Consider the following 25,790-nt stretch of genomic DNA (forward strand, 5'->3'; position numbering starts at 1 on the left):
ACATAAATTTTTTTTTTTTTTCTCCTTTAAATTAAAATAATAAGGATATCTAGACCACTCGCATACACATCCACTCACATACACATCCACTCACATTCGACTGGGAGCACCCAACCCATTCAATGCCAATCGCTCCACACAAAATTGGAGCTTTATTTACGGCACCAAAATAGTAAAGAAATTAAATAATAATATTATTATATTAATAGGACACATAATTTTCCTCCTATTTTCAGAACTACAGATACATATTACCCTTTTTGTACTCCTCTCCCTTCGTCCACGGTGAAGGGAAGAGAGGCAGCCCACCCAAAATTTAAGATAATTAATTTAAGATAATGCAAAATTTGTTTCCCATCATGTCCTGGACGACACGTGTGAGTTTGCAGGCCTCGCCTAGCCTCTCCACTCGTTGCACTGCTGTCGAGGCCTGGTCTTCTGGTTTCCAGCCTTCAATGGGCATGGGGTCTGTACGGGTGGCACCATACAGTTGTATTGCAAGCACAAAGAACTGCTCAACGGAATCTCAGCCGTAGGATTAATTTCTATACCCGTCAGATAATTATGCTGTAAGTAGAGTATCTGTATGTTAGCGGAGAGGAGGCGCTGGACGAAGCAAGCGGGTACCCGACCACTCAACCCGTTGTTGTTGAGGTACAGATTCTGTACCGTTGCCAGGAAGGGGGATATTGGACCCGACAACTTGTTGTAACTGAGATCGACGGTGGTGATTGAAACGTGATTCAGCGGTTCCACATGGCCGGAGAAGAGGTTGCGTTGTAACTGGAGGGAGGTGATGGGGAATGTGAATAGGCGGCCGGGGATCGTGCCGGTGAACTGGTTCGAGCTGAGGTCGAGATAACTCAACTGGTCGAGGCGGGTGAGGAGGCGGTCTAGGGGGCCACCAAGGCGGTTCCAAGAGAGAGAGATATATTGGAGGGAGGGGGGGAGGGAGTTTGGACCAAGCCAACCGGAGAGAGCGTTATGTTTCAAGTCGAGACGAGTCAGGGTTCGGGAGAGGAAAAGAGGAAGAGGACCGGTGAGACGGTTGTGGCACAGAATGAGGTTGGATAATGCTGGAAGCAATCCCATGGAGCGAGGAATTTGTCCACTCAGTTGGTTGTAGCTCAGGTCCAGTGTCCTAAGCCTGCGTAGGCTGCCAACACCCGCAGGAATCTGGCCGGAGATTAAATTACGGCTGACAGCGAGGAAACGCAGGTTGCTCAAGTGGGAGAGTGTTTCTGGAAGAGGACCGTAGATCCGACCTGGAACGACGGAAAACTCCGCTAACGCAGAGAGCTTACCGATGGAGAGGTCTAATCGACCAATTAGACCAGGCGAACCAGCCCTGGAATCTCCGAGATTAAGGGTCACGACCTTGTTGGATTGACAGGAAACGCCGACGAAACTGCAGGGATCCGAAGTAAAATCCCAGGAAGCAAAAAAATTAGACCCTGGCATGTCTCTCAAACCCTTCCTAATGGATTGGAGAGCCAAAAAGTCGAGCGGATCTAGCATCGCGAATACATGCAAATGGATATTACAATGCACCAGAAAAAAGACCATGAATGCGCAGAGAAGGGGAGCTCTGGGACTGTGGAGCTTGGCCATTGCTGTTGGAGTGAATGCGAAGAACAATACCAAGTGGGTGGATTTATAGGGTGGCTTTTGGAAAGGGAGGATTGCTTTTCTACGAGAACTGAGAAGAAGGGAATCCCCTGTGAACGCTTTTAACGGCGGAACACAAATCAGCAACCAAAATTTGAAAAGGAAATGGAAAGAAGTGAAAAGGGAATGGTGGGTTTGGCTTGAGGGAGAAGCGAAGCGAAGCTGCTGCTGTTACTGTCATGTAGTCTCGACGGCTGCTTGAGACTACCAAGCAGCACTCTCTCCCTTGCCTCTGTTTCAAAGCCGCTGTATTTTATTATTACGACTGAAGCTTATTGGAGAAGGAGCAGAATATGACTCATGATTGCAGTTGTGCAGTAGAACATGAAGAAACGAAGAGAAGGGAGGGCAGTCTCGGGATTTCACTTCTTCTGATTTTTTTCTTTTTCGTAGAATCAGTGGCTTGTTTCGTGTGGTTTTATTGTGATTTCCATATTTTTCAATTCATTCTTCTACAAAATTTAATCTTTCTGATTTTAAATGGATTAAGTTTAAGGTTAATAAAAGGAGAAGCCAAAAATGTGATAAATACTCTGTAACGGATGGTGCGTTAATATTGTGTGTGCTATTATGGTGTTAAGTATTGTAAATTAAAAGCTTGTAATTTAATGAAGAGGTGTGATGATAAAACTTTCAAGGAATGCGTAAAATGATAATTATTTGGATGCATGGGAGGGATAAACATAATGTTGGTTTTAGTTTCTTTAAACTCACACTTCTCATGTTAGTGGATTTGAAAGTAATGTGGGTTGGTGGATTTGAAAGTAATGTGGGTTAGCGGATTTGAAAGTAATGTGGGTTAGCGGATTTGAAAGTAATGTGGGTTGGAGTTGAAAGGAGTCAAAAGCCTATCCATGTAATGCTAGTTTATTGGTTCCATTCATCGTTCACTAACAATATAGTCTAATAAATATGATTGATTGATATTTCCGCATATTATCTAAAAAGACTACAAAGTAATGCAGTCTGTTTGTATTATATAATGGAGGGAGTATCTAATTCCTTGCATAAAGAAAAAGTAAAGATGGTCTGCTGTTTGTATACAAAAGCGACATGATGTCAAAGAAAGGGGTGGGGGATGCAAATTAAGTTGCTTATGCTTGGGACCAACATCAGATTCGGATTTCCATTTATGAAACTAAATTAAATTCCATGTCAAAGAAACGGGCATGGGAATCTATTGCCCAAAAGAGATCAAAAGTTTTTCGTGTAGTTTCTTCTAGCTATTCCATTATGGGAACTCATCCACCAGCCTCCACAATACTAGGGCGTATGATATAATGAGTCAAAAGCAGGAGAGATTTGCCGGGTTTCCTTAATTAGGGGTTACGAGTAAACAAATATGTACCCAAGCTTGCACCTCAGTAGAACGCATTCACATCGCACTGCATCCAATCCACTTGAGCAATGCCAATCTCATCCTGAATCTAGAAAATAACAAACCTAAACTTTAGGCACCAGGAATATCTAGGTAGCGCGCCATCCCAAAATAATGGAACCTGCGTTCTCAACAAAAACATAGCTCCAGAAGCAGAAGGAAAAGGAAAAGACAATAGGCATACTGGAAAGAAAATATCGCCCAAATTTTGAAGTCTCAATGACATTCTCTAGGACGCCTAAAAAAAGGTGGGGATTGAGGGGTACAGCTGCAATACAATTCTGCTCCGATACTGACAAGGTAACCAAACTTTTAGCGCGTGTATGTGTCGAAACTCTCTCTTAAAAGACGCACAATTCATCATCAGACCAAACTGTGTGGTGTCTATATTCAAAAGCCTTGCACTTTGCACATTGCGCATTGCACATTGAAGAGAAAGAAAGCAGAGACAATCACATTTCAAGGTTCTCAGTCCCGCAAAAACTTCTGAATCCACGTTCCAATCAATGCCACATCTCTCATCTCAACACCATTTGTCCCTCTCAAACTACAAAAGGAAGGGACTTCAACCCAATTATTATTAAAAGCATGTTTTTTAAATTAAAAAAAAAAAACTGTGCAAGAAGAACAAGTATCATTACTATATTTTAATATCATTAGCAACTGGAATTTGACATTTTTGTAAATTTTAAAAATTGTTGTCATGTATATAACTTAAAAGGTCGGGATTGTTAAGTTTGAAGTTGTCAAGCCCATCTCCCTTGAATCTCTACTTGAATTGTACAAATTATATATATATTAGCAAGTTGTTAAATCTGATTTTGTTAATTTGTGTTTGAAGTCTAATTTATTAAAAACAATTCCGTCCACAGCACCAATTAAAAAATATTTACTATTTACTACATAATATTTTCTGCTATTTATTTTATACTCTGATGATTATTATAAATAAAGCTTCAGATGGGGAGAGTTTGAATCTGTGTAGCTTCCAGTTTGCACGTATTAACATTTGAGCTTGAGCCTCCACAGCACACGTCTTTCACTCTCCATGAAACCAACCACCTATAAATGTTCCAGAAGGACGTCCCTCAACCTTGGCTGCTCCGCTCTCATTAACTCTTCACGAAAAGCTTTCCGAAGGAAAGGTATTTGAATGTTTCTGGTTCCTCTTACGTAGCTCAGATCTCCACTCAGGATCTGAACCACCTGCATATCACATGTTTGGATGATCATGTTGTTGAGCTTTTGGTTAAACAGTCCGGGGAATCTTTAACCCAAACATCAGAATTAAGATGCTACACGATCATTAGATTTAGAGTGCACTTTGGTTGGTTGTTTTCTTAAATAGCAGATAAGAACATGCACCTCACTCATGCAAGGTCTTCGTATTGAGTAGTGCTGTATGCATAAAGAAGCAGAAAGAAGCACAAGATTCATTTGCCGTGAATTATAATTTGTTATAAAAGGATCAACAACTTCTCTCACGTTGTTCTTCTTCAGCAACGGTTTTGCCTGATCAAGGTACAAAACTCTGGATTAGCCATTCCTTGAGATTGTTAGTATGATTCAACCAAACTTGGCATCCCTCCTAGCAAAACCGAGCATGAATGAAGTAGACAAGGGAATTCAGAAACTCACCCACAAAACAAGACTTTGCTGAGAGTAATCCAGAGCACGGCGTCCAGTAACTAGCTCCAGTAGAAGCACGCCAAATGCAAAAACATCAGTTTTTTCATCTACTATACCATGCGATAAATACTCCGGAGGTAAGTACCTTCAAAAGCAGAACCGGGAGGAATCAGTTTTTTCATCTTTTGTATATGAACTGATAAGCAAGAGAGTGAGATTAGATTCACAAACCCAAATGTGCCTTCAAATTTTGATACTATGTGATGAGTCCATTGCTTTGGTAGCCACTTAGCAAGCCCGAAATCACAAATCTGTGGACATTTATTTTTTCAGATTCTATCTCTATCTGTATCTCATAATTATTTAGTAATACACAACAGAAACAACAAAAATGAATACTAATTGGCATTGTAAGTGAGGAGCACTGAATGATTAACGGATATGTTCATGAAGCTCAGAAACATCAAAGTTTGAAAAAGAAAAAAAGAAAAAAAAAAAAAAGGGGGCAAAAGGGGATTGATTACCTGAGGCTCAAAGTCTTCAGTGAGCAAAATGTTAGCGGCCTTAATATCTCTGTGTATAATTCTTCTTTGACATCCTTGATGGAGATACCTTAAACCCTTTGCGGTTCCAATAGCTATTTTATACCGAATGTCCCATTCTAGCTTCTCCTTCAAACCTACAGAATGCATATGCCTAAACTTAAGAAAAGGAATTATACCATTTAGCAATGATATCTAAACCGTAACCAACTAACCATAGAGCCTAGAAGCTAAACTCCCACGAGGAGAAAATTCAAGGACTAAATGCATTCCACCTTGGATTCCATACCCAATTAACTTAGCAGTATTGGGATGGTTGACATGGGCCATGATTCCAAGTTCAAGCAAGAAATCACCAATATTCTCTTCCAATTTTCCTCTTGTCAGTGTTTTGATGGCCACAACTTGTCCGTTCTTCAAACATCCCCTGTAAACCTCAGCATAGCCCCCTTTTCCGATCAGATTTTCTACACGCAAAAAGGAAAAAGAATCCACTCACAAATTGTTCGGAAAAATATTCTCATGGGTTCAACACAAAATGTGAAAAAGTGGATGTATTGGGTGCACGGACCATGGCTAAAATAGTTGGTGGCAGCTTGGAGGTCTCGCAGAGTGAAATTCTTCCATGGCGAGTTAAAACTGCCGACGTTGGAATCAAACCGAAAGTGAAGATGCAAACTCTCTCTCATACTGTTGCTCAGTCTTTTGGAGAGCTTGAGCACACTAAGAGGATGCAATTTACTTACAGGCTTGCTCGATTTAGACCTCAATAATTTGAAAATTCCATGCCAAAAGGCAGGGGGTTTAGGCTCCCCAGAAGAAGTGGATTCAGATCCGGAGCTCCTGAAGTAGTCTTCAAGAATTCCTGTGGGCGAAGATGAATCTAACTTCTCCTTCATAATTGAAAAAAACAAAACAAACCTACCAGGAACAGAAACAAAATAGCAGCAGGAGGATATTGGAGATTCAGATAAAAAGGCAGAGAAAACCAGGAATGGTGTAAAAAAATCCCATTTGATTTACGACTCAGAGGACACGCGGGAACTCATTAAAAGAAAGAGAAAGACAGAGTAACCCAAAAACCGAGCTGAAGAAACGCTGATGTGCATGTATTGGTGTTAGTTTAAACTTGGAAGTCATGAATAGATGGAAAGTGTGAAGAAAGGAGAGGAGGAGAGGAGGAGGGGAGGGCAGCTTGCAGAAAAAGTTGAAGAATTTTCAGATATTTTCCATTTAAGAAGAAGAAGAAGAAGAAGAAGAAATGAGAGCTGGAAATGAGTTAAATCCAATCGAAGCTTCTGATTCGCGGGTGACTCCCAAGAACAAAACAATGGGTTTTTTTTTTTTCCCATTATCAAAATTTAAGGAATGGTGCGTAAAATCCAAATTCAAATCCAAGTCGTGAAATCTAAGATTCGTAAGGAGTAATCGTCACAGATAATCATGAATAGATATCCCAACATTTTGTCCTGGATGGGCGTAAGAAACACTCTTTTCCCCACATTACATCACTTATTAAAAAATAAAATTAAAAAAGTGGATTAATTTAAGCCCTATTCTTTGAAAGACAAAAAAAATCTGAACTTGAATTATTTTGTAGAACAAAGTCATATACACTCACAATCAACCAAATTTAGTAGCATAAATTGAAGTTGGAAACAAAGCCGATTAAAATGAAGAATTACCATGCGTTTCATCCACCAATCAATCATGGAGAACTTGAACCCTTAATTTGTGGTCCCATTTCTTATAAAAGCGTCGTCTTTTATTTAAGTTGCCGAAGCCAAAGGCATCCACGGCTCCAAGCCGACCCAATTATAATATAACGAAAAGCAGTCGAGTGAGCTAAGATGAGTCCAGAGGAATATTCCTGAGGTTTTGGCTTTGCTATTGCCAAATTGCTGTGCTTAGCTGTAGTGTGTTGGGTGATGGAAGTAAGTAATTTGTCTTACCATTATGAGACGACAACGATCTTCCACTAAATGCCAACCCAATCCCTGTGCTGGCCTCTGCCTCTGGCATATACATATATATAGATACATACATATTTCGCTTATGATTCATCATTCTTATCTAGTTTAAGTACAGGGGCAGAGGCAGACAATTCCCCCTTTTAGTCTTGACGTCACAAGTGTGTTGAGAAAAGAAAAATGGCGATCGCTGAGGATGTGGAAGATGGTGGGCAAGAAGCGGTAAGACAACCATTGGTGCAAGAGGAGACTAAATCGATTCACAGCAGTCGAGAGCGTGGGTCATGGATGGTCTACTTCAGCACGTTTGTGGCTGTTTGTGGCTCCTACGAATTTGGAACTTGTGTAAGCTTACTCACATCACAACTAACTGTCTCCCCCTCCCAACTGTTGTGCGGCGTAAGGATCTTTGTTATGTGGTTTTGGTTGCAGGCAGGTTACTCCTCGCCCACTCAGAGTGCTATCATAGAGGATCTTCATCTCTCTTTACCCGAGGTATGATTCAAATCAGGATGCTTTCTAAAACAAGTTGGGGGGGTTTTCTTTACATTTGTGGCTCTCACAGTCCACCCTTCCTTCTGATTTTGTATCTATGCTATATATGTCGCTCTTGAATTATTCATTCTACTTCATGTGGAAATGCATTGGATGTTGGTTTATAAGTACTAAGTGGAGTGAGAGGCCCAATCATCTCAACTAGCATGTATACTAAAATTATGGCAAATGAGCTCACTCTAACCGACATTACTGTTTCCTTTTGGTGAATTGTTACCTACGTTGTTTTAGTAGATCGTGGTTTTTTTAGAACGCAAAAAAGGAACGTGATTAGGAAGATAAAATATTAGCTGTCGAAAGGTGAACCACTTTGAATCTTCTGTCTCCTTTCTTCTCACCTTTCATAGTCGCATATGTGTGAAGCTTCTAAGCATGACTAAATGTTGCTATGGATTCAGGTTGGACTGGTAATGGGAAGGCTATTATTTGTAATAACTTCAAAATGTTTTTCTCTCAAAATTTATATTTATGCAGTTTTCACTGTTCGGCTCCATACTGACATTTGGTGCAATGATTGGTGCAATTACAAGTGGACCTATCGGAGATTTCCTGGGGCGGAAAGGGGTGAGCAGACCAGGATTATAATCTGTCTATTGGAAGTTGAAATTACTGTAAAGTTCTAGAAATCATCTACACCTCTGTTTTGGTAGGCAATGAGAGTCGCTACCGGTGCTTGCGTGGCTGGGTGGTTAGCAATATACTTCGCTCAGGTTGGTTTTTCCTTTGATTTGTTCTGTTTCCTCGATATACGAGTAGAATGGCCATGTATGTGTAACCTCGATTGCTGCAAAAGGGAGCAGCGGCTTTGGATATTGGACGATTGGCTACTGGATATGGAATGGGAGTCTTTTCTTATGTGGTACATTTTTCAATCCTTTCTACCACTAATTTTATCTTCTTTGTTTCCGTTATGTTGTTCTGTAACAACAATGTATTCATAATAAATATTTAGGTTCCCATTTTCATAGCTGAGATTGCACCTAAGAACCTCCGAGGAGCTCTAACTACCCTCAATCAGGTAAAAATAAAAGATGAAAAAGCAACTTAATAGACCGTTGAAGTAACATTGGAGTAATTGTGGGGTTACCTTCATGTTGTTATTGTACAGTTGATGATTTGCACAGCGGTGTCTGTATCCTTCATAATTGGGAATGTAGTCTCATGGAGAGCTCTAGCATTGATTGGTAAACTTTTGTGTGTGCCATTCTAAGTAAGGACATCAAGGTAAAGAATGATCGAGTTCCTTTGTTGAGTGGTTGCAGGACTAGTCCCTTGTGTCATTCTCACATTCGGTCTTTTCTTCATTCCTGAATCTCCAAGATGGCTGGTAAGAAGAGTACTTGATAGGAGACAAACCATTGTTTTGGGATGTTCATATGACGCTTCCAAAATGCCCATGAATCTAAATCAACAAGAATTGGAAATTGACCATGAACAGGCAAAAGAGCGACGACAAAAGGAATTTGAAACAGCTCTCAAAAAACTTCGTGGTGAGGAGGCTGATGTGTCCCAAGAGGCAGATGAGATCCAGGTCTTTGTCCTTCCTTGAAACACTTCTCCTTCCAACCGACTCTTGGTCTGCATTACATTACATTACACATTGATGCTCAACTTTGTGAACAGGACTATATAAGGAGCCTTGAACAACTCCCCAGACCCAAACTGACTGATTTGTTTCAGAGGATTTACTTGCGCTCAGTCATTGTAAGCTCTTTATCTGAACTGATGCTACACTTTGTTTTACGTGCTCTCTACACACTCTCACTGGAATCCATGACCTATCATTTCTTCTCACCAGATTGGGGTTGGATTGATGGTCTGTCAACAATTTGGAGGAATCAATGGGATCTGCTTTTATGTCGCCAATATTTTTGAGTCAGCGGGTATTGAAACATACAATTCTTATCTGCTGACGCAATATTTGTCAACAATTTGGAGCCATTGTATACAAATCTCTCACCTCTTTTGTTGTTTGCAGGATTTTCTGTGAGCGTTGGAACTACAACCTATGCAATTCTTCAGGTACCTTAGTCTTCATCTGATCACTTCTCATGAAAATTGCCTTTCCAATTACGAACATGGTGCTTTTTATAGGTCATAGTAACAGGCATTGGTGCGATCTTAATAGACAAGGCTGGAAGAAAGCCCTTGATACTGGTAAACTTTAGTTTTTGACTCACTAGAGAATAAAAGAAATATATATATACAAATGCATACAGCTGCTCATTTCCTTGGTTTTTTCTTGTTTTTGCTTTTAGGTTTCTGCATCAGGGTTGGTCCTCGGATGTATCCTAGACGCAGTTGCTTTTTATCTGAAGGTAACAGAACGTTTGGTATTCTCTGAAACAACTACGCACTTGGCTTTATCCCGAATATGTCATATGTTCTATCAGTTATGTATTTCTACCCTGCCCGAATGCTTATGAAGCGATGATTCCTCTTTTCGGCTTAGGGGACTCCTCATACCTACAGCCGTTTCGGTTGCTCCCCTTTTTTGTTTTGAACATATATCTTTCATGGTTTCTATAAATAAGGAAAACAAAAGCCGATGGTTAAGATAATTGGGATCAGATTAATAAGTCAAATGTACTGACTATGATGCAAGGATCAGTAAAAGAATTAGTGCATGCAAAATCTTCTTTATTTCTGCAGATTATAGATAAAACTGATATGCATTGAGATCTACTTAAAACTTCCACTTGCTGAATACCAGGCGAATGAAATAGCAATCCAGGCAGTTCCAGTGTTAACTGTAGCTGGGGTGTTGGTAAATACATCAAGTTTCTTCAACTCTCATTGTAGTTTTGAAATTTTTGTGTCTCTAATAATTTTGTCTGAAATTCAGGTGTACATAGGATCCTTTTCGATTGGAATGGGTGCTGTTCCTTGGGTTGTAATGTCTGAGGTAAAAGATGATAGTTTTTAGCAGTTAAAAGTTTAACCAAAGGCTTAGATTTGGTAATTTTGGTGCAGATATTCCCCATAAACATTAAGGGATTGGCTGGAAGCATGGCAACACTAACCAACTGGTTTGGTGCTTGGGCTTGTTCGTATACTTTTAACTTCCTTATGGCCTGGAGCTCCTATGGTAACCGCACCACCCATTTTGCCCTTTTCTTTCAAAATAGAATCACTTCAGATTTGGTCCATGAAACGATGATCTGTGTTCTCTTTTCATTACTTGACTTGGTGAAATCCACAGGTACCTTCCTTATTTATGCTGCAATCAACGCAATAGCTATATGGTTTGTGGTGACGGTAGTACCCGAGACGAAGGGGAGGTCCTTGGAACAAATCAAAGCGGCTATTAATGGATAAGTCTTTTGAAAATTTCTGTCATTAGCACTACTTCCGCATCTTGCTTTGCTCAGTGCTTCCGGACTAAACTCCGCATTTCCTTTTTCCATCTATTTAATTAACATTGGAAAATTGTTGAAGTTATGAAATAAGAAAGTGGTCTGCTCGGACGTTGTTCCATTGCCTGGTAACTTAGAGAATCGATCAACTTCCACATAGAGCTTACATTGGGTTGGTCACAGACACCGCAGAATGAACGATTCCTTTACGGTAATACAAATGAGTAGGCAAATAAAAATATCATCCGCGAAAATACTACATTTTATAAAATTTAGTGAAGTTATGAAACCACTTACTACAGAATAATTAAGCAAATATTGCATTCTATAATGTTAACACTAGTAGCAGACCAATCGTCGGTATCATAAAATTCCACAAACTAAGATCTCATAGTGAGTTCCTCAGAAAATCAAATTGTTCGTAGCAAAATTTCCAGCAAGAGTGAATTACACAATTTTGGAAACCAAATCATCCCCTCTTCTTACTCGAAGTCCGCCGCTCAGCCTCTTTTTCTGCAGTGAGAACACAGAACTCCGACCCAAGCATTTCATGCACATCGATGTTCAGAGAAATACCTAGACTTACTGTCTCCATTATGACTTCTACTGACATTATGAAACCTAAGATAGACAATACTCGAATGGCGTTTGCAGTTCTGCATATATTCTGACGTGTCTCCAATGGAGTATATATTCTTTCTTGCACTTGGTTACCAAAATTTCCTTCAAATTTTGAACCCTTCTGTTCAGATTTATTAATTGGATCTTCTACCATCATATCCTCTGTAGGATCAACATGCTCCCCAATCCAGATAAATCCATTGCATCCAAGTATTAAGTCAATACCATACTGCTCCAAATGATGGAAGTGCTGTTTGCGTCTCTTTACTAGATACGGTGAAACCGTGAGCAGCTGACCTCTTTCAAGCTGGATACAAATGCAGTAATCTTATTGATCAAGAAAAACAATATTTAAAACGGTCACTAAGAAAAGTTGTCAGGAACATAATAACCATTGCAACGAAGAAATCTAATTCAAATATAACCCTCCCAAGATTGTGAACTTATCACGCTTAAGCATAAAAGGAAAATATAACAATCAGAAGTAAACATAATTTCTGTGTCGAGATATTGCGTTATAGCTATTCACGCCTTAGCGGTGGATCGGTTTTTTCGCATTCGCACAATAACTTTTCTTTTACCATCTCTTACATTTTGTCTTACCTCGGCACATCTGCTAGCTGGTTCTTACATTCACTCAATGATTTCTACCCGTCACTCTTTTCACATTAATCACAGCCCTTTTTCCTTATTCCTGGGCAACAAACAAACCCATCTTTACAATTTGTTTTAACCACTAGAATTTACCCACGAGGTTCTTCTATAAATTAGTACTCACATTCTTTCAAGAATCTTTTTACAGAATCTCTCCTAAGAAACAAGGGAAGATGTGTATGGAAATTTGTTTCAAAAGCTTATTTTGTTATTACATCAACATCCAGAAGCTTAAAAAAATGACTCATTTCACCTTCCCATATTTCTGGCTTCTTGCTTGAAGGTGTAGGCCATCATGCTGGAAACCACGAACTTCTGCCTGAGAAAAGTTATGGTGATGTTATTATTATTTTTTTTTTCTTGACTGGAAAATGAAGCATGTGAAACAATCAATGATGAGAGTGGTGTTTAATTATAGGCGAGAAAAGTAGAGAAAATTAAAGAATGACACTTATGGGCAAGAGGCACAAAAAGGCTCTTGAGTTAAGAACCTACAACATTAGAATGTCAAAAAAATAATAATGGGACCTTAGTGAAGAGCAACAAGCCACAAAAGGGCCCTTGAGTTAAGACACCTGGCCCAAAACCAAGCAAGGTGCCAAAGATGCATCTATCAATCTAATGTGCTGGAGCCTATGCTCCATACCTTTTACAAAGGCGTTGTGAGTTAAATAAAAAAAATTCATGGCCATTGTGTTTTGGCCAAAAGGTCAAGGCAGTATAACTTAAAGTTATGGTTCGAACTCCATGGTACCACAGTACCACGGTACTCTCCTATGATATTAAAATCCTACAAGTTTCTTAACAATCAAATATCCTAGGATCAAACAATTATCTAACCAAAAAAACTAATAAAATTTTAATGCTTCAAAATATTCAAAACATGGAACAAACCCACTTAGACGTATGTCACATGAGAAAATTGGTAGCATGTATTCTTTCTGATGGTGCTAGGTGAAAATGGAACAAAAAACTTACGCAAATAACATCATTTTCTTCAAAAATGGTCCGCATGTTGAGTTCATCCACTGCAGTTCGCCTCCTCTAGAAAAAAAAAAAGGAATATCAAACAGTAATCCACAAACGCAATCACTCTATAAAAGATAAACTGCAGCAAGTTTGCAGTAGAGTTATCTACAAAATTCAGCAGTAATTCATCGTCTGGTGCGAGACACCATTATGTAAATAAAAAAAAGGGATTTCTCCAGTACCTGAATACCATCAGGCAAGTTCATAGAAGAAAGCATCAAAACAGCATCTTGGCTATAATTTATATCCAATCTCCAACGTTTGGGAGCAACCTGNGGGGGGGGGGTTGCATTGTAACACGTTTTTCAGATTTGAACAGCATAACCATGACTCAGGAATAAGTTTTACTCACCAACTTAAACCTAATAAAAAGCATTTGGTTTTACCTCCGTAACACGCCCCACTATGATATCACCAACCTCTGGTTTATATCTAATAAACAATACAGACAAATGCATCAGAAAAGACGCCCTAACAAGAAACCAAAAGAAGGGAAACATTAAACTATCATCAAGAAAAATCAAATTATAAAGATTCATGGACAACCTGGCACGTAAGGCACGTACATAGATAAGCTTATTGACTCGCTCGACCACTCCACAAATAGTGGCAACTACTTCTCCATTCAAGTCAAGGGTTCCATGTCCCCTGTATACACATTTCAATTAAACCTCAATGCAATAACCCCCATGCAAGTACACAAACCAAATATCTATTGTATAAAGATAGTGAGGAATTATATACTTGAGGACACCATCTTCGTAATTGAGAGGAATAGTATCAGCAACTACAACTGAAGCATCGGAATTAGCTTTCGAAGAGATAGACTCGAGCGTTTCTAGGGCTCTTTGAAGCCGAATCTTCTGGGTTTGATTCAAGGAAACTTGTAATCCTCTCATATCTGCATTTAGAAAATTACTAAATTAGAACATAGGGGTGCTGCAGGATGCTGATCACCAAAATCGACGTACTAGAACAAAATATTTGTACAGATATCCGGTAATAATTTGGTACGTGATGAAAAAAATTACACAAATAAGGACTAGCAACGTCGCAACATAATTATTTCTTCGAGTCACGACTGTGCAAAAAAAACAATCAATTATGGACATGGAACAATGTGCAAATGAGGGAACAGGTTGCCGGCGGTTGCTGAAGATAGAGGAAAAAATGAATAAAAGGAACAGAGGTGGACGAGCAAACCAGGTGCGACGGCGAAAGGTACAACAGGCCAACCAGGTGCCGTCTATGCAACGACGGCAGTGACCCTGAAACGAGGCGATCTGCAAACGAAAAAATACAAAATGCGGACGGCAAACAGCGTCAATGGTTGCAGAGGAGAGAGGGAAAGAAATGGAGAACGTGGTCCATCAGCGAAGTTGAACGTACGGAAGGCGGCAGTGAAGATCTAGGATTCCGTCGAAGAGAACGGGGAGGGGGTTGAAACACGGTGGGTCTTGACAAAGTTGGACGTGGACGGCGGCTTCTTAGCAGAGCGACGGCGTAAATCTAGGGTTCATAGGAAAAAAATGGGAGGGAGAAGAAAATAAATGAGTTTTTGTACACGGACGACCTTAAGAAACTGCGCCAAAATCAAATGACCTTATTGTGTTTTATTTTTTCAAAACATAGTTACGAAATCAACAATTATTTTTAAATTTGTTTTCCACTTGGCTCAACTCTGCTTCCTACATACTCTTTTCCGGCCTTGCCACCATTATCGATACTCATCCTTCTATAAAAAAAATTATTTATTTCTTAATTTATAAAAAATTTAAATCATTTTCATTTTATAATATAATTTATACTAAAAATGTAAAACAATCATATTTCAAATCTTAAAAATAATATTCTACACAAAAAATATATATATTAGTTTTGTACCTTAAATTGACGTATATAAAAAGGATTTGGCCTCCTGCCTAACTCCATTTACCTGGTACAAACATGTTCCTACTACCTTCCCATTTTTAATTTAAACAGATTTTATGCCTGGATTCCTCTTCTCTTGTTTTTTATCCTCCTTTGTTTGTTCATTTTCTTAAGAGAGGCCAAATTGATTTTTGTTGAAATGGGTAAGAAAACACTACGAGGAAATCATTTGGAGTGAAAGTGACAAAATGAAGAATTTTTATATCTGAAAATTTATAGATGTTAGGATGTGAACTAAACAATGATGTTATGTCTTGTTGAGCTTCAAATGACCTGATATATAATTGACAAAAATAATGTAATCCCCTGAATGAACCAGAACTACAGACATGCATGTCGTGAGTGCACTGTACCACGACAAGCACAATCAATGGGCAAAACACGCGGAGAATGGAAACAAATAATAAAAACCAAGCAAGTTTATGCCATTATTTGTGGACACGGACAAAGATTGTGGGTTGTTGGTGTGTTCTATTCTCGCTTTACACTTGAGGACGTAGCCTTCAGCTTATTCCTAGCTCGAACGATATAGTCCGAAAAGGGATTATCTTCTTTGACGTTCTCCTTTCCTCTGCTACTCCAATCATGTCGCTTGCTTGATATGCTTCCCAGCCTACGTTTAGCCCGACTGATGTAATCGCTAAACACGTCGTTTACATCTTCGCTGGGCTTTTGTTCTTTCTCAACTTCATCATCCTGAATTTGCAGAGAATACGAGTGAGCCAGGGCAGCCGGTTTGGGTTCTTCCTGGCGGTTTGGCGGAGGGCCAAATTTGAGGATTCTAGGATACAAGCCAAGAGCCTTGAGAAGCTTCTCGCACACGGGGTTGCGCTTGGAGGATTTGGAGTTCCTTCCCATTGCGTACTGATGTGGTGTTATGAGACTATGATTGGGATTGACAGTGTAGTGGGTGTTGGTATTGGGGAAGAAACACGCCTGGTATTCTATTTATATTAAGTGAGAACGGAACTTGATTATTAAAAGATACCACAAGGATGCTTCGTGGATCCTACCTAGTTTGAAACTTGATTAATTATTACAGAGTTCAAGAAATCTAAAAGAGGGTGCTTTTTTGTGAGTGTTTTCCAATTGATATGACATTCAGAGAGGAGAATCATATTCCAAGTTTTGGTTTCTGCCAAATTTTCTTCGGAGATAGTCCAATTAATGCAACTTAATAGCTGTTTTCAGAACTTTGAAAGCATCCAAATCAGTACTGATTCCGAAGAAATTAGAAAAAGGTTGAGAAGAGAATCTGGCCAGAACCCGGGCGACCATTTCCATTCCATAATTACAGAGGATTTCCATTCCATCTTCCTTACAAAATAATACCACCTCAAACATATTCTCATCTCATAAATTGTCTCTCCCTTTTGCTGCAAACAACAAGATCAAGTTTGGGGGAGAGGGCTATAGTTTTTAGACTCTCTACCAACCCTTTACCGGTGGTAATATTGAGTGTTTCTCTACCAATTTTAAGCTCGGACGAACTTGTTCCAATGAATGAAGAATGAAGGGACGTTGAGGAACATGGACTAAATAGGCCAACGAGAAAAAGAAAAAAAAAAAAAGAGTTAAGTGGGTAGGGCTATAGCTTTTACGACTCTCTACCAACTATTTACTAGCGGTAATATTGAGAGTTTCTCTAAAAATTTCAAGTTTATATAACAAATCACTACGATAGTAGTCATATATCCGTCTAGAATCTATCTACACAAATTCTTTCTTCAATTCAATAGACTTTTACTACGAAACTCTGCTTTGATTAAGATTTTTCTAACAGTGATTTAAGTAAAAACTATCTTTAAAATATATATTATAATTTTGTGATGGAGAATTTGAAATAATTACCACTGCTATAATATTTATTTTAATTAAATTTGTAAGACGATAATCATGTTGATTTTTGATGAAGTATTCTAATAATTTTTATAGTTTTGAAAATACTTTTGAAATGTTAAAAATAATGGGGGATCTATGTAATTTTGAAACAATTAAAAGTATTTATCTACTTCTAAATCATTGGTCAAAATTTAGGTGTTTTTTTNTTTTTTTTTTTTTTTTTTTTTTTTTTTTTTTTAAATTTAGGCGTTTGATTTTTTTTATAATTTAGGCAAAGTTTTACCCTTTAAACTCCCAAAAAGAAGAGAAGGCACCCGCCGTGTTCCCTAATATCGTTTTCCCTAATATCGTTTTCCCTTTCTGTTTGTGATAGTTCGGGCCGCATTTCGACCTTTGCCGGTCGTCGAACGTCGAAAGCAGATAGACTGAAGGCCGGCAGTTTAAATCTCTAGTGAAAATGGTAATTCCTCCTTCACTCAAGTACTGGTTTCCATCGTTTTAGGTTTTCGTTATTGTTAATAGTACTTCAGTGCTTAAGCCGTTGCTCCTTTTTTTGTTTCATCTTATCGTGCCCCAGATCGTTCACGGTTTCTAAAATCTCTGGCTTACATGCGTTCGGACTTTTATTTGGGTTTTTTTTGTCAGTTGTTTTTCTCGTACTTCAAGGACTTGGTGGGCAGAGAGGTGACGGTTGAGTTGAAGAACGACCTAGCAATCAGAGGAACTTTGCACTCTGTAGATCAGTATCTCAACATCAAACTTGAAAACACGAGGGTTGTTGATCAAGACAAATACCCTCACATGGTATCTAACTTCTTTGCATAAATAATATTTAACCGATATATTTGGTTGATTATTTTATGCGCTCACGCATTCTGCTGACCTGCGCTGGAGTCTAGGGTGACTTCGATCTTGTTTTTCTCTGTTTACCATTTGTTATAGGCATCATTCTCCTTATTTCTGCTTTTAGCATCTGTTATAGGCATCATTCTCCTCATTTCTGCTTCTTCTGTCCTCTAGTTACTATTTACTGCTGTTTTGATTCTAATAACTGTAAGGTTCTCTGGCGAGATGTATGATATGTGGTTATGGTTAACAGATTATTTGTACTGCCGTTTGTTTCTGTCACCCTAAAATTTTAATTATAAATATTGTTTCAATTGAGGACGTAGGTTGTCTTTTTCATCCTTCGGTATTTCTTGAATTTTCTCTTGGGAAAATTTTCAAGCTATTTTGTGTGCCGTTCCCGATACGGTGAAAATTTCAAGTGATCTTGTCGCTTGGTTAGAGTTCTTAGCAGGGATTTGAACTTACTACCTCTTAGGGAAAGTAAAATGCCTTGACCACTGAGTTGTACTCCTTTTTTTTTTCTTTTTTTTCTTTCTGATGATTGGAAGTGGGGAGGGTAACGAGGTTTAGGATTTTATTTGGTGCGAATTTGTTTTTGTTGTTATTTTTTAGGGATCTTCCATCTCCTGTTCCGGTCAATTGTGAGGACTTTAGTCCTCTTTTATTCTTGTGAACTAAAATTTCGATACAACTTGAAATGGCAAGTATATTAAACTGAATCCATTATATTGTACATATGATGGTTGGTTTTAGTTTCTTAAACTTAGGAACCAAATTGAAGCTTATTTTCTAACTCAAGGACCAAAATTGTATTTTACCTTTGTTTGTTCTGGTTGGTTGCAAGTTAGCTAGTAAATGAAGGGGTGATCTCGTGTACTTTTGCACAGTTTGAATGAGATATAGATTTTTTGTTCTTGAGTCTAAATGTCAAATAAATACATGGGTGAGAACACTCACATAGTAATTATGCAAATGTTTTAAACGCTGTTTATAAGTAGGGACCATCTTCAGACCAAGAACACTCATTTTGTATCAAGAACAAAGCTTTATAGATTAGCCTAAGTACTGTGGTGGTCTTTTCTGATTGATTTCAAATCCTTCTGTGGCTCTGTTTATGTAGTAAGACCACAGTTTTTGGGGCCAGCATAATCATGCCATGGTGTGTAAACTTCGGTTTAAAATGTATCTTGTGATGGGCTCGGGATACATAAGAACAAATTTTGAAGAGTAGGAATTTGATTTTTTTCCCAGCCTCTTGTTTATGTTTGTTGTGGAATGGGTTTTGTGTTTTTTCTCCTTTCTTGATTCAAATCCAATCTAAAATGTCACTATGGTCACTAAATAAATCGGAACTGTGGGTAATAGAAAGACATTGATGTTGGTTGCTGATTTTATGATCGGTGAATTCTGTTAAGTGACCAGAGTGAAATTTTAGTTTGGATTAAAAGGTATCTTGTGACCAGAGTGAAATTTTAGTTTGGATTAAAAGGTATCTTGTGACCAGAGTGAAATTTTAGTTTGGATTAAAAGGTATCTTGTGACCAGAGTGAAATTTTAGTTTGGATTAAAAGGTATCTTGTGACCAGAGTGAAATTTTAGTTTGGATTAAAAGGTATCTTGTGACCAGAGTGAAATTTTAGTTTGGATTAAAAGGTATCTTGTGACCAGAGTGAAATTTTAGTTTGGATTAAAAGGTATCTTGTGACCAGAGTGAAATTTTAGTTTGGATTAAAAGGTATCTTGTGACCAGAGTGAAATTTTAGATTGGGTGTGTGAACCTTGTTTAAAAGGTTATGTGCTCAGGATACACAAGAACGAATTTCGAAGCGTGTAGGAACTTGTTTTTCTCCCAGCCTCTAGTTGTGTTACCTGTAATTTTGTTGATATAATTGTACTAATGGAGTTAAATTTTCTCATTTCAGCTTTCAGTGAGAAACTGCTTTATCAGGGGATCGGTGGTGAGATATGTTCAACTTCCACCGGATGGTGTTGATATCGAGCTGTTGCATGATGCCACAAGACGCGAGGCTCGGGGTGGCTAATGTCAGTTAGTTTGGAAGTTTGTATGGAATCTATTCATTGATTAGAGTGCACTTGTTAGTATACGACGTGAGACAATTAGAAGCTTGTACTTTGTGATCTAGCGACACCTTATTCTCTGTTCAACTATTCTCAAGCGAAAAATCCAATGACATTCTATTCAGCAGGTGATAGTGAAAGTGAAACCAGGGTTGAGGCCTTCCGGTCGACAAAAATGTATGTTTTGGTTTCGGATTCACATTCAAACAATTGCATAAACAGATGAAGTTTATACCCCTGGTGCTACTTGCTTGTGCTGCACACCCATAAAAGAGCAAGACCAGATTAGTCCTTATAAATTATTGATTAGAAGTTCATTTTTATGTTTCTTTCTGAAATAAATGGACCTTTTCCTTTTTCTGCTTTTCGCAGACCCTTCTCCTTTCTCTATCCCCTCCCTCCCCTACCTTCCATTTTCCCCCCTCCCCAATCTCATAGCTTCGGCACCCTGTTCCCCCGTCAGCCACCCAAAGCACCCGTCGGTGCTGGCCTTCCTTTACCCCCACCATTTCCTTCTTACTTTCTCTTATTTGAAAACTTTCAGATCTGTAAAAAGTTTAGAATATTGAGCTCTCGGCAAGCGGCGGACGTGAGAAAGTGCTCTTTGATCTTTTTGTTGCGAGGGTGGTCTCCTTGGAAAGCTCGTGGTGATTTGTCGTTGTGTCTGCCTTCTTTTTGTTTTACAAATCTTCAATTCTACTACTAAATTTTCTTTTGTTTTGGACTCCAAATTTACTGGTGAAAGAAAGAGGTTGGGAGATCATCTTATTTTTTCCCTTTTACATTTAATTTAAAATTAATCAAATATTTAATTTTTCGAAATTTAAATAACCAACTAAAATCTTACAAAATTCTTCCCACTCCGTGTAATTTTCAACCAGGGTGTTTTTTGCTCGTTTAAAACTTCNTTTTTTTTTTTTTTTTTTTTTAATCCATACAAAGCCTCCATTGCAGTAGGGTTTTCGAAAAAGCTTGAGAGAATGTGGGCCTGGGGCGGGAAACAACTCTTCCACTGCGTCTTCTAGCCAAACTATCACCACTTGCAGCTCTGCAGCGATCACGAACGATCTATTCAGGTGCGCTTCCACCAGTTCAATAATCCTTTGTCAAATTCGCTGGAGAGAGATTTATTTTCGATTTTTCTCGTAGTTCTTCTCTCAGCCATCCTTTGCTTTTCTATCGTCTGAAGTTTGATCATTAATTCTTTTAAGATTTGCTTTACATTCAAGCAAAAAAAAAAGAAAAAAAAAAAGCAACGTATTTAGTTATATTCCAAGTATTTTGTAATTTGTACATCTCTTCTCTTATCTGCGAAATTTCCTTTTGTAGTCCAACCAAAGAGGTCATGATAAGGTGGAGCTCGGAAATGACGCATTCCCCAAACATCTTTTCCTTTTTAGCAATATCACTCCCATAAACCAATAAGTATACACGGTTCTTAGGAGAGGGTTTCACTTTGTTGTTGTAGTATCTCTACGGTATATAATATTGTTGACTGACCATTCATAATGAGACTGTACTGCTATTTTACCTGAATTGAATTTGATTGTCTTCTTATTAGAAAAGAAGAAACTATCATGGCAGCTTCTATCACCACCAAAGAATGCCTAAGGTTGGCATCTTTTCATTTAACCCTCTGCAATTGTTTCCAATTTTTGTCTTATTGAGTACTTGACGTTGGCGATGGAAATTATAGTGTATATTTGTTTACAGACATAAATGCTCTGCATGCTACAAGCAATATAAGAAGAAAGAGCATCTTATTGAGCACATGAGAGTTTCGTATCACTCTGTTCATCAGCCTAGATGTGGGGTCTGCCAAAAGCACTGCAAATCATTTGAATCATTGAGGGAACATCTAAATGGTGAGATATTTTGTGTATTTTTTGTGGTAATATATCATAACACCATCTTATTATAATCCAGTCTTTTAGGTCCACTTTCAAAATCAAATTGTTCAAAAATTTTCTTGGAGCAAGGTTGTGGGCTTTGTTTGAGAGTACTTGATGATCGCACATCTCTCAGTGGGCATCAAGACATTTGCCGCTTAACAGCTCCTGTTCGCCAAGTCAGTCGCTTGTGCTCTATGCATCATATATGAAAATTAATAAATTTACTGATAGTTCTCTTAAAAAAAATAAGGTTACTGGTAGTATATATTTCTGGATCAATCTTGAAATTGAACCATTTATTATTAGTTTTTTTTCTTCTTAATGCGGAACCTACTTTCATGGAGAGAAATGAAAGAATATATACGTCCATACAAAACAAGAAAAAAAGAAAAAAAGAAGAAGAAAACAGCCCCAAAAAGGAGTCCAACACTAATTAAGAAAAGGACTCCGATCCAAAAGAGCAAGATCTAGTTGATATATATATATATATATATGTGAAGAGAAGCAAAGACCGATGCCCACAACGAGATATTAATGCTCAATATACCAAGCCTCACTTGCAGGTCTCATCAAGCCCCTAAAAAGCATTTGAACTTTTATTGAAAACGACCTCGATTAAGATTATTATTTATTAAAGTGCACAATATCTGAGCTTATGATATCATACATGCATTTCAAAATTTGATTGGGGTTCTGTTGTAGGGAACAAGTCTATTGCCAACTGATTTATCAGATTGTTATGATGAAGACCGTTCTGATCGAGGCCTTGGAGCAATAGCTATGGATTGTGTTATGGCTGGCGGTGGAAGTGATGGCACACTGGACATTTGTATTGGGATCTGCCTTGTTGATGAAGACGAGAAATTGATTTTCAATACTTTTGTACAACCACAAATACCAATCACGAATTACAGGTATTTGTCTGTGTCTTTGTCTTGCTCTTGAAGGAAGGTTTTAGCTTTTAGAAACCAGCCTGTTAGATGCTCATATCCTGGTAATGTTGTAGGCATGAAGTAACTGGGCTAACGGAAGAACGTGTAAGGTATGCCATGCCACTGAAAGAAGTCCAAGAAAAAGTATTAAAAATCTTGTTAAATGGAGAAACCATCGAGAGATTGAGATTGAATGGTGGCAAAGCTAGGCTTCTTGTCGGCCATGACTTGGAGCATGATTTAGATTGCTTGAGAATGAATTATCCTGATCATATGTTAAGGTGACTTTTCTCAAACTTGGGTTGTAATTATGCGTAGATTAGTTTCACTTTTATTGAAAATGAGATGCATTTGAACTTTTAAGTGATCTGCATTTGATAACATGATTTTTTCTGGCAATAAATCCTGTCGTAGGGGGGTAATAATGTGTTTTTGCTCTGAATTTTACACGATATGCTTCTCTTTTTTTGTGCACATTATACTTACACATTCACCTTTTGGCTGAAACATTTTCTGCAGGGACACTGCTAGATATACTCCATTGATGAAAACAAATTTGGTTAGCCATTCTCTCAAGTACCTTACTCGAACATATTTGGGGTAATATTCTTTGGTTCATATTGATTTAAAGAATGATAGAGTAATTTTTCGTTTCTTTCCAACTGAAGCAAGTATTTTATAAATAAACAAACATAAAAACTTAATTATTCTGTACAAAATGGAGGACGAGGGAAGAAAGATATCACCCAGCCAAAAACCTAAACCCCAGGAGTATGTGAAAAGCGACCTTTATCAAAATTATTATTTATTGATACAAAAAGGGAAAAATTATGTAAAACTCTAAACAAATTACTCCAAGTGGGGGTTAGTCCCAGACTGGTCTTTAAAGTTTTTTTTGTTCCTCTCAAGACTGATCTAAAAGCCAACTTAAAGCTCTTGTAAGCTTGTAGGATTCCTCCATGGTATTTTTGCTAGACTATAAACCCGCCATCCAGAGAGGATCTAAGCGAGCAGGAAGGAATTTCACAACACCAACGAAATTATTGCGATTGCACATACATTTTTTCATCAACTCTTTTATGTTTATTCTTAATGCTTATCATTGTGCTCTAATACCTCACGGTCTGTCCATATCTGTTACGCTAGGTATTAGGCTGGGCTTAAAGAATAAATGCGTTCTTTATTAAATCTTAGATTTGTTCTTAATGCTTATCATTGTGCTCTGGTACCTCACGGACTCTCCATATTTGTTACTATAGGTATTAGGCTTGTTCAATGCTTAAAAAGTAACTATACTTTTAAAATGCTTTGGAAGACGTGTTCTAGTGCTGGTAATCAAACCGAGCCTTAGATATCAATAAGAATGAAAAAAACTGTATCCAACACATCATCCTAGAATGTTTCTAGTTGAATATGGATTCCTTATTATTATTTAATAAACTCCGTAAGGGTCAAGAAAATGAACTTGAAACCGGCTAAGCTAAGGCTAAGAAGAGCCGCCAAAGGCCAGCTGGCCGTTTTCCGCTTCATTGCTAACTCATGAGCAAATCCAATGTTCTGCATCTTCCATATTGAAGAATCAAATTCATTTGGCCTTGTATAGTGTGGTATTTTACACATAAAATTTGATCATGTGGGTGGAAAATGAGAGAATGTTGTCTTTGGTAGGTGGTAGCATGTTTTTCTTTTTAATCTTGTTTTTAGCTTGTGAAGGATGATCTGTGAGGGCCATGGTTTTGCAGGTATGATATTCGGCAGGGTGTGCACGACCCCTATGAAAATTGTGTATCAGCGATGCGATTGTACAAGAGAATGCGCAGTCTTAACCATCATGGAGAAGTTACGACACCGTTGATTTCTCCTCCCCCTGCTCGGTATGTTGCTCACAGTCTTGATTCCTATAGTGCAAAAGATCTTGAGAAGATGACTCCAGATACACTTTATGAGTTATCGAGATCGAACTTTAAGTGTTGGTGTCTTGACTCGAGACGAGTAATGCAAACTTAGGATCAGATCATGTTCATTTTCTGCTGGGAAGAAAAGGCATAGACAGTACTCATATTGCTGGGGAGAGGTGAGGTTGTTGGATGATGAAAAAGGGGGAAATGAGAAAGGAAGGTTGACCTGCTCTTTTGTATCTATCTAGCCTTTCAAGACTTGAAACGATTAAAATGCACCTGTTCTATCGTATATTGGCGTCTTGCCAATTTATGGTTGTGTTTGAGGTCTCTGTTGGTGTTTGTTTCTTGATACAGACGTGTGTCGGAATGGAACGGACTTTAGAGGCATCTTTAGAAGTGTTAAATCAAATATGAAAATGATTCAATATTATTTACACTTTTCTTCGGGGGGAAAATTTTGATTCTGAGGTTGGCAAGGTCTCTTATGAAAATTTTCTCTACGAACTTGGTCTCAGATAATATATATATATATATAATTCTTGGATTGGAATGCTTGTAGATCTTCTAAATTTACTTATTTGAGATATCTATCTGAACTACTATTACTTCTATTCAATGAAGATGATGACTCCACCGATTTTCTTTTGTAATACCTCTCCATTTAAATTTTAAATTAAATTAAATCTACAATACAGTAATAAAAGTACAGAAAATAAAGAAACTAAAACATAAAATAAGAACAATGAATTTAAATGTAATTTATAAAAGTAACTGACATGAAAAGTAGATGAAGACGAGTAATTGAAACATAAAAGGTGAATGTACCCTAAAAGATTAATCTCCACACTACGAGTAATTGAAACATAAAAGGTGAATGTACCCTAAAAGATTAATGAAACATAAAAGGTGAATGTACCCTAAAAGATTAATCTCCACACTAAGAATGTACATTTGTATAAAT

The 25,790-nt window shown here is 38.0% G+C and overlaps 6 protein-coding genes across 13 annotated transcripts; 3 read left to right on the forward strand and 3 right to left on the reverse strand.

Annotated features, from left to right (window-relative positions):
- Positions 1-181: 181 nt before the first annotated feature.
- LOC111794757 (probable LRR receptor-like serine/threonine-protein kinase At4g20940) lies at positions 182-2,182 on the reverse strand. Its single transcript, XM_023676894.1, has one exon. It carries the CDS (start codon positions 1,609-1,611, stop codon positions 397-399), a length of 1,215 nt encoding a protein of 404 aa, XP_023532662.1. The 5' UTR covers positions 1,612-2,182; the 3' UTR covers positions 182-396.
- Positions 2,183-3,874: 1,692 nt separating this feature from the next.
- On the reverse strand, positions 3,875-6,691 carry LOC111794569 (receptor-like cytosolic serine/threonine-protein kinase RBK2). Of its 2 annotated transcripts, none has more exons than XM_023676607.1 (7): positions 5,789-6,691; positions 5,493-5,684; positions 5,200-5,354; positions 4,907-4,986; positions 4,685-4,820; positions 4,412-4,558; positions 3,875-4,252 (listed from the first exon to the last, which is right to left on the reverse strand). In XM_023676607.1, exons 1-7 carry the CDS (start codon positions 6,114-6,116, stop codon positions 4,109-4,111), a joined length of 1,182 nt encoding a protein of 393 aa, XP_023532375.1. In that variant the 5' UTR covers positions 6,117-6,691; the 3' UTR covers positions 3,875-4,108. The 2 variants fall into 2 exon arrangements, with proteins under 2 accessions (XP_023532375.1, XP_023532374.1); XM_023676606.1 differs by having other exon boundaries at positions 5,433-5,684; positions 5,789-6,689.
- A 577-nt stretch (positions 6,692-7,268) lies between these two features.
- LOC111795352 (sugar transporter ERD6-like 7) lies at positions 7,269-11,230 on the forward strand. Its single transcript, XM_023677712.1, has 18 exons — positions 7,269-7,532; positions 7,620-7,682; positions 8,217-8,306; positions 8,393-8,452; positions 8,536-8,601; positions 8,695-8,760; positions 8,851-8,926; positions 9,005-9,069; positions 9,181-9,273; positions 9,366-9,446; positions 9,541-9,625; positions 9,721-9,764; positions 9,837-9,899; positions 10,001-10,060; positions 10,456-10,509; positions 10,588-10,647; positions 10,716-10,830; positions 10,945-11,230. The coding sequence occupies exons 1-18, from the start codon at positions 7,368-7,370 to the stop codon at positions 11,058-11,060; spliced, it is 1,422 nt and encodes a 473-aa protein (XP_023533480.1). The 5' UTR covers positions 7,269-7,367; the 3' UTR covers positions 11,061-11,230.
- A 107-nt stretch (positions 11,231-11,337) lies between these two features.
- Positions 11,338-15,079, reverse strand: LOC111795353 (exosome complex component RRP4 homolog). Of its 2 annotated transcripts, XM_023677714.1 has the most exons (9): positions 14,792-15,079; positions 14,606-14,685; positions 14,147-14,303; positions 13,949-14,050; positions 13,789-13,834; positions 13,585-13,674; positions 13,352-13,417; positions 12,627-12,692; positions 11,338-12,026 (listed from the first exon to the last, which is right to left on the reverse strand). In XM_023677714.1, the coding sequence occupies exons 3-9, from the start codon at positions 14,299-14,301 to the stop codon at positions 11,568-11,570; spliced, it is 984 nt and encodes a 327-aa protein (XP_023533482.1). In that variant the 5' UTR covers positions 14,302-14,303; positions 14,606-14,685; positions 14,792-15,079; the 3' UTR covers positions 11,338-11,567. The 2 variants fall into 2 exon arrangements, with proteins under 2 accessions (XP_023533482.1, XP_023533481.1); XM_023677713.1 differs by having other exon boundaries at positions 14,606-15,079.
- A 2,380-nt stretch (positions 15,080-17,459) lies between these two features.
- Positions 17,460-20,338, forward strand: LOC111795197 (sm-like protein LSM2). The gene is made up of 3 exons (XM_023677486.1): positions 17,460-17,636; positions 17,822-17,980; positions 19,948-20,338. Exons 1-3 carry the CDS (start codon positions 17,634-17,636, stop codon positions 20,065-20,067), a joined length of 282 nt encoding a protein of 93 aa, XP_023533254.1. The 5' UTR covers positions 17,460-17,633; the 3' UTR covers positions 20,068-20,338.
- A 93-nt stretch (positions 20,339-20,431) lies between these two features.
- Positions 20,432-25,263, forward strand: LOC111795196 (RNA exonuclease 4-like). 6 transcript variants are annotated; one of them, XM_023677480.1, is made up of 10 exons: positions 20,432-20,751; positions 21,047-21,180; positions 21,434-21,457; positions 21,666-21,716; positions 21,818-21,969; positions 22,039-22,172; positions 22,699-22,910; positions 23,003-23,209; positions 23,448-23,528; positions 24,671-25,263. In XM_023677480.1, exons 3-10 carry the CDS (start codon positions 21,450-21,452, stop codon positions 24,933-24,935), a joined length of 1,110 nt encoding a protein of 369 aa, XP_023533248.1. In that variant the 5' UTR covers positions 20,432-20,751; positions 21,047-21,180; positions 21,434-21,449; the 3' UTR covers positions 24,936-25,263. The 6 variants fall into 6 exon arrangements, with proteins under 6 accessions (XP_023533248.1, XP_023533249.1, XP_023533250.1 ...); XM_023677481.1 differs by having other exon boundaries at positions 21,059-21,180; XM_023677482.1 differs by having other exon boundaries at positions 21,062-21,180.
- Positions 25,264-25,790: the final 527 nt, after the last annotated feature.

This window comes from Cucurbita pepo, chromosome LG05 (assembly GCF_002806865.2).
Source record: "Cucurbita pepo subsp. pepo cultivar mu-cu-16 chromosome LG05, ASM280686v2, whole genome shotgun sequence".
NCBI classification, from domain to species: domain Eukaryota; kingdom Viridiplantae; phylum Streptophyta; class Magnoliopsida; order Cucurbitales; family Cucurbitaceae; genus Cucurbita; species Cucurbita pepo.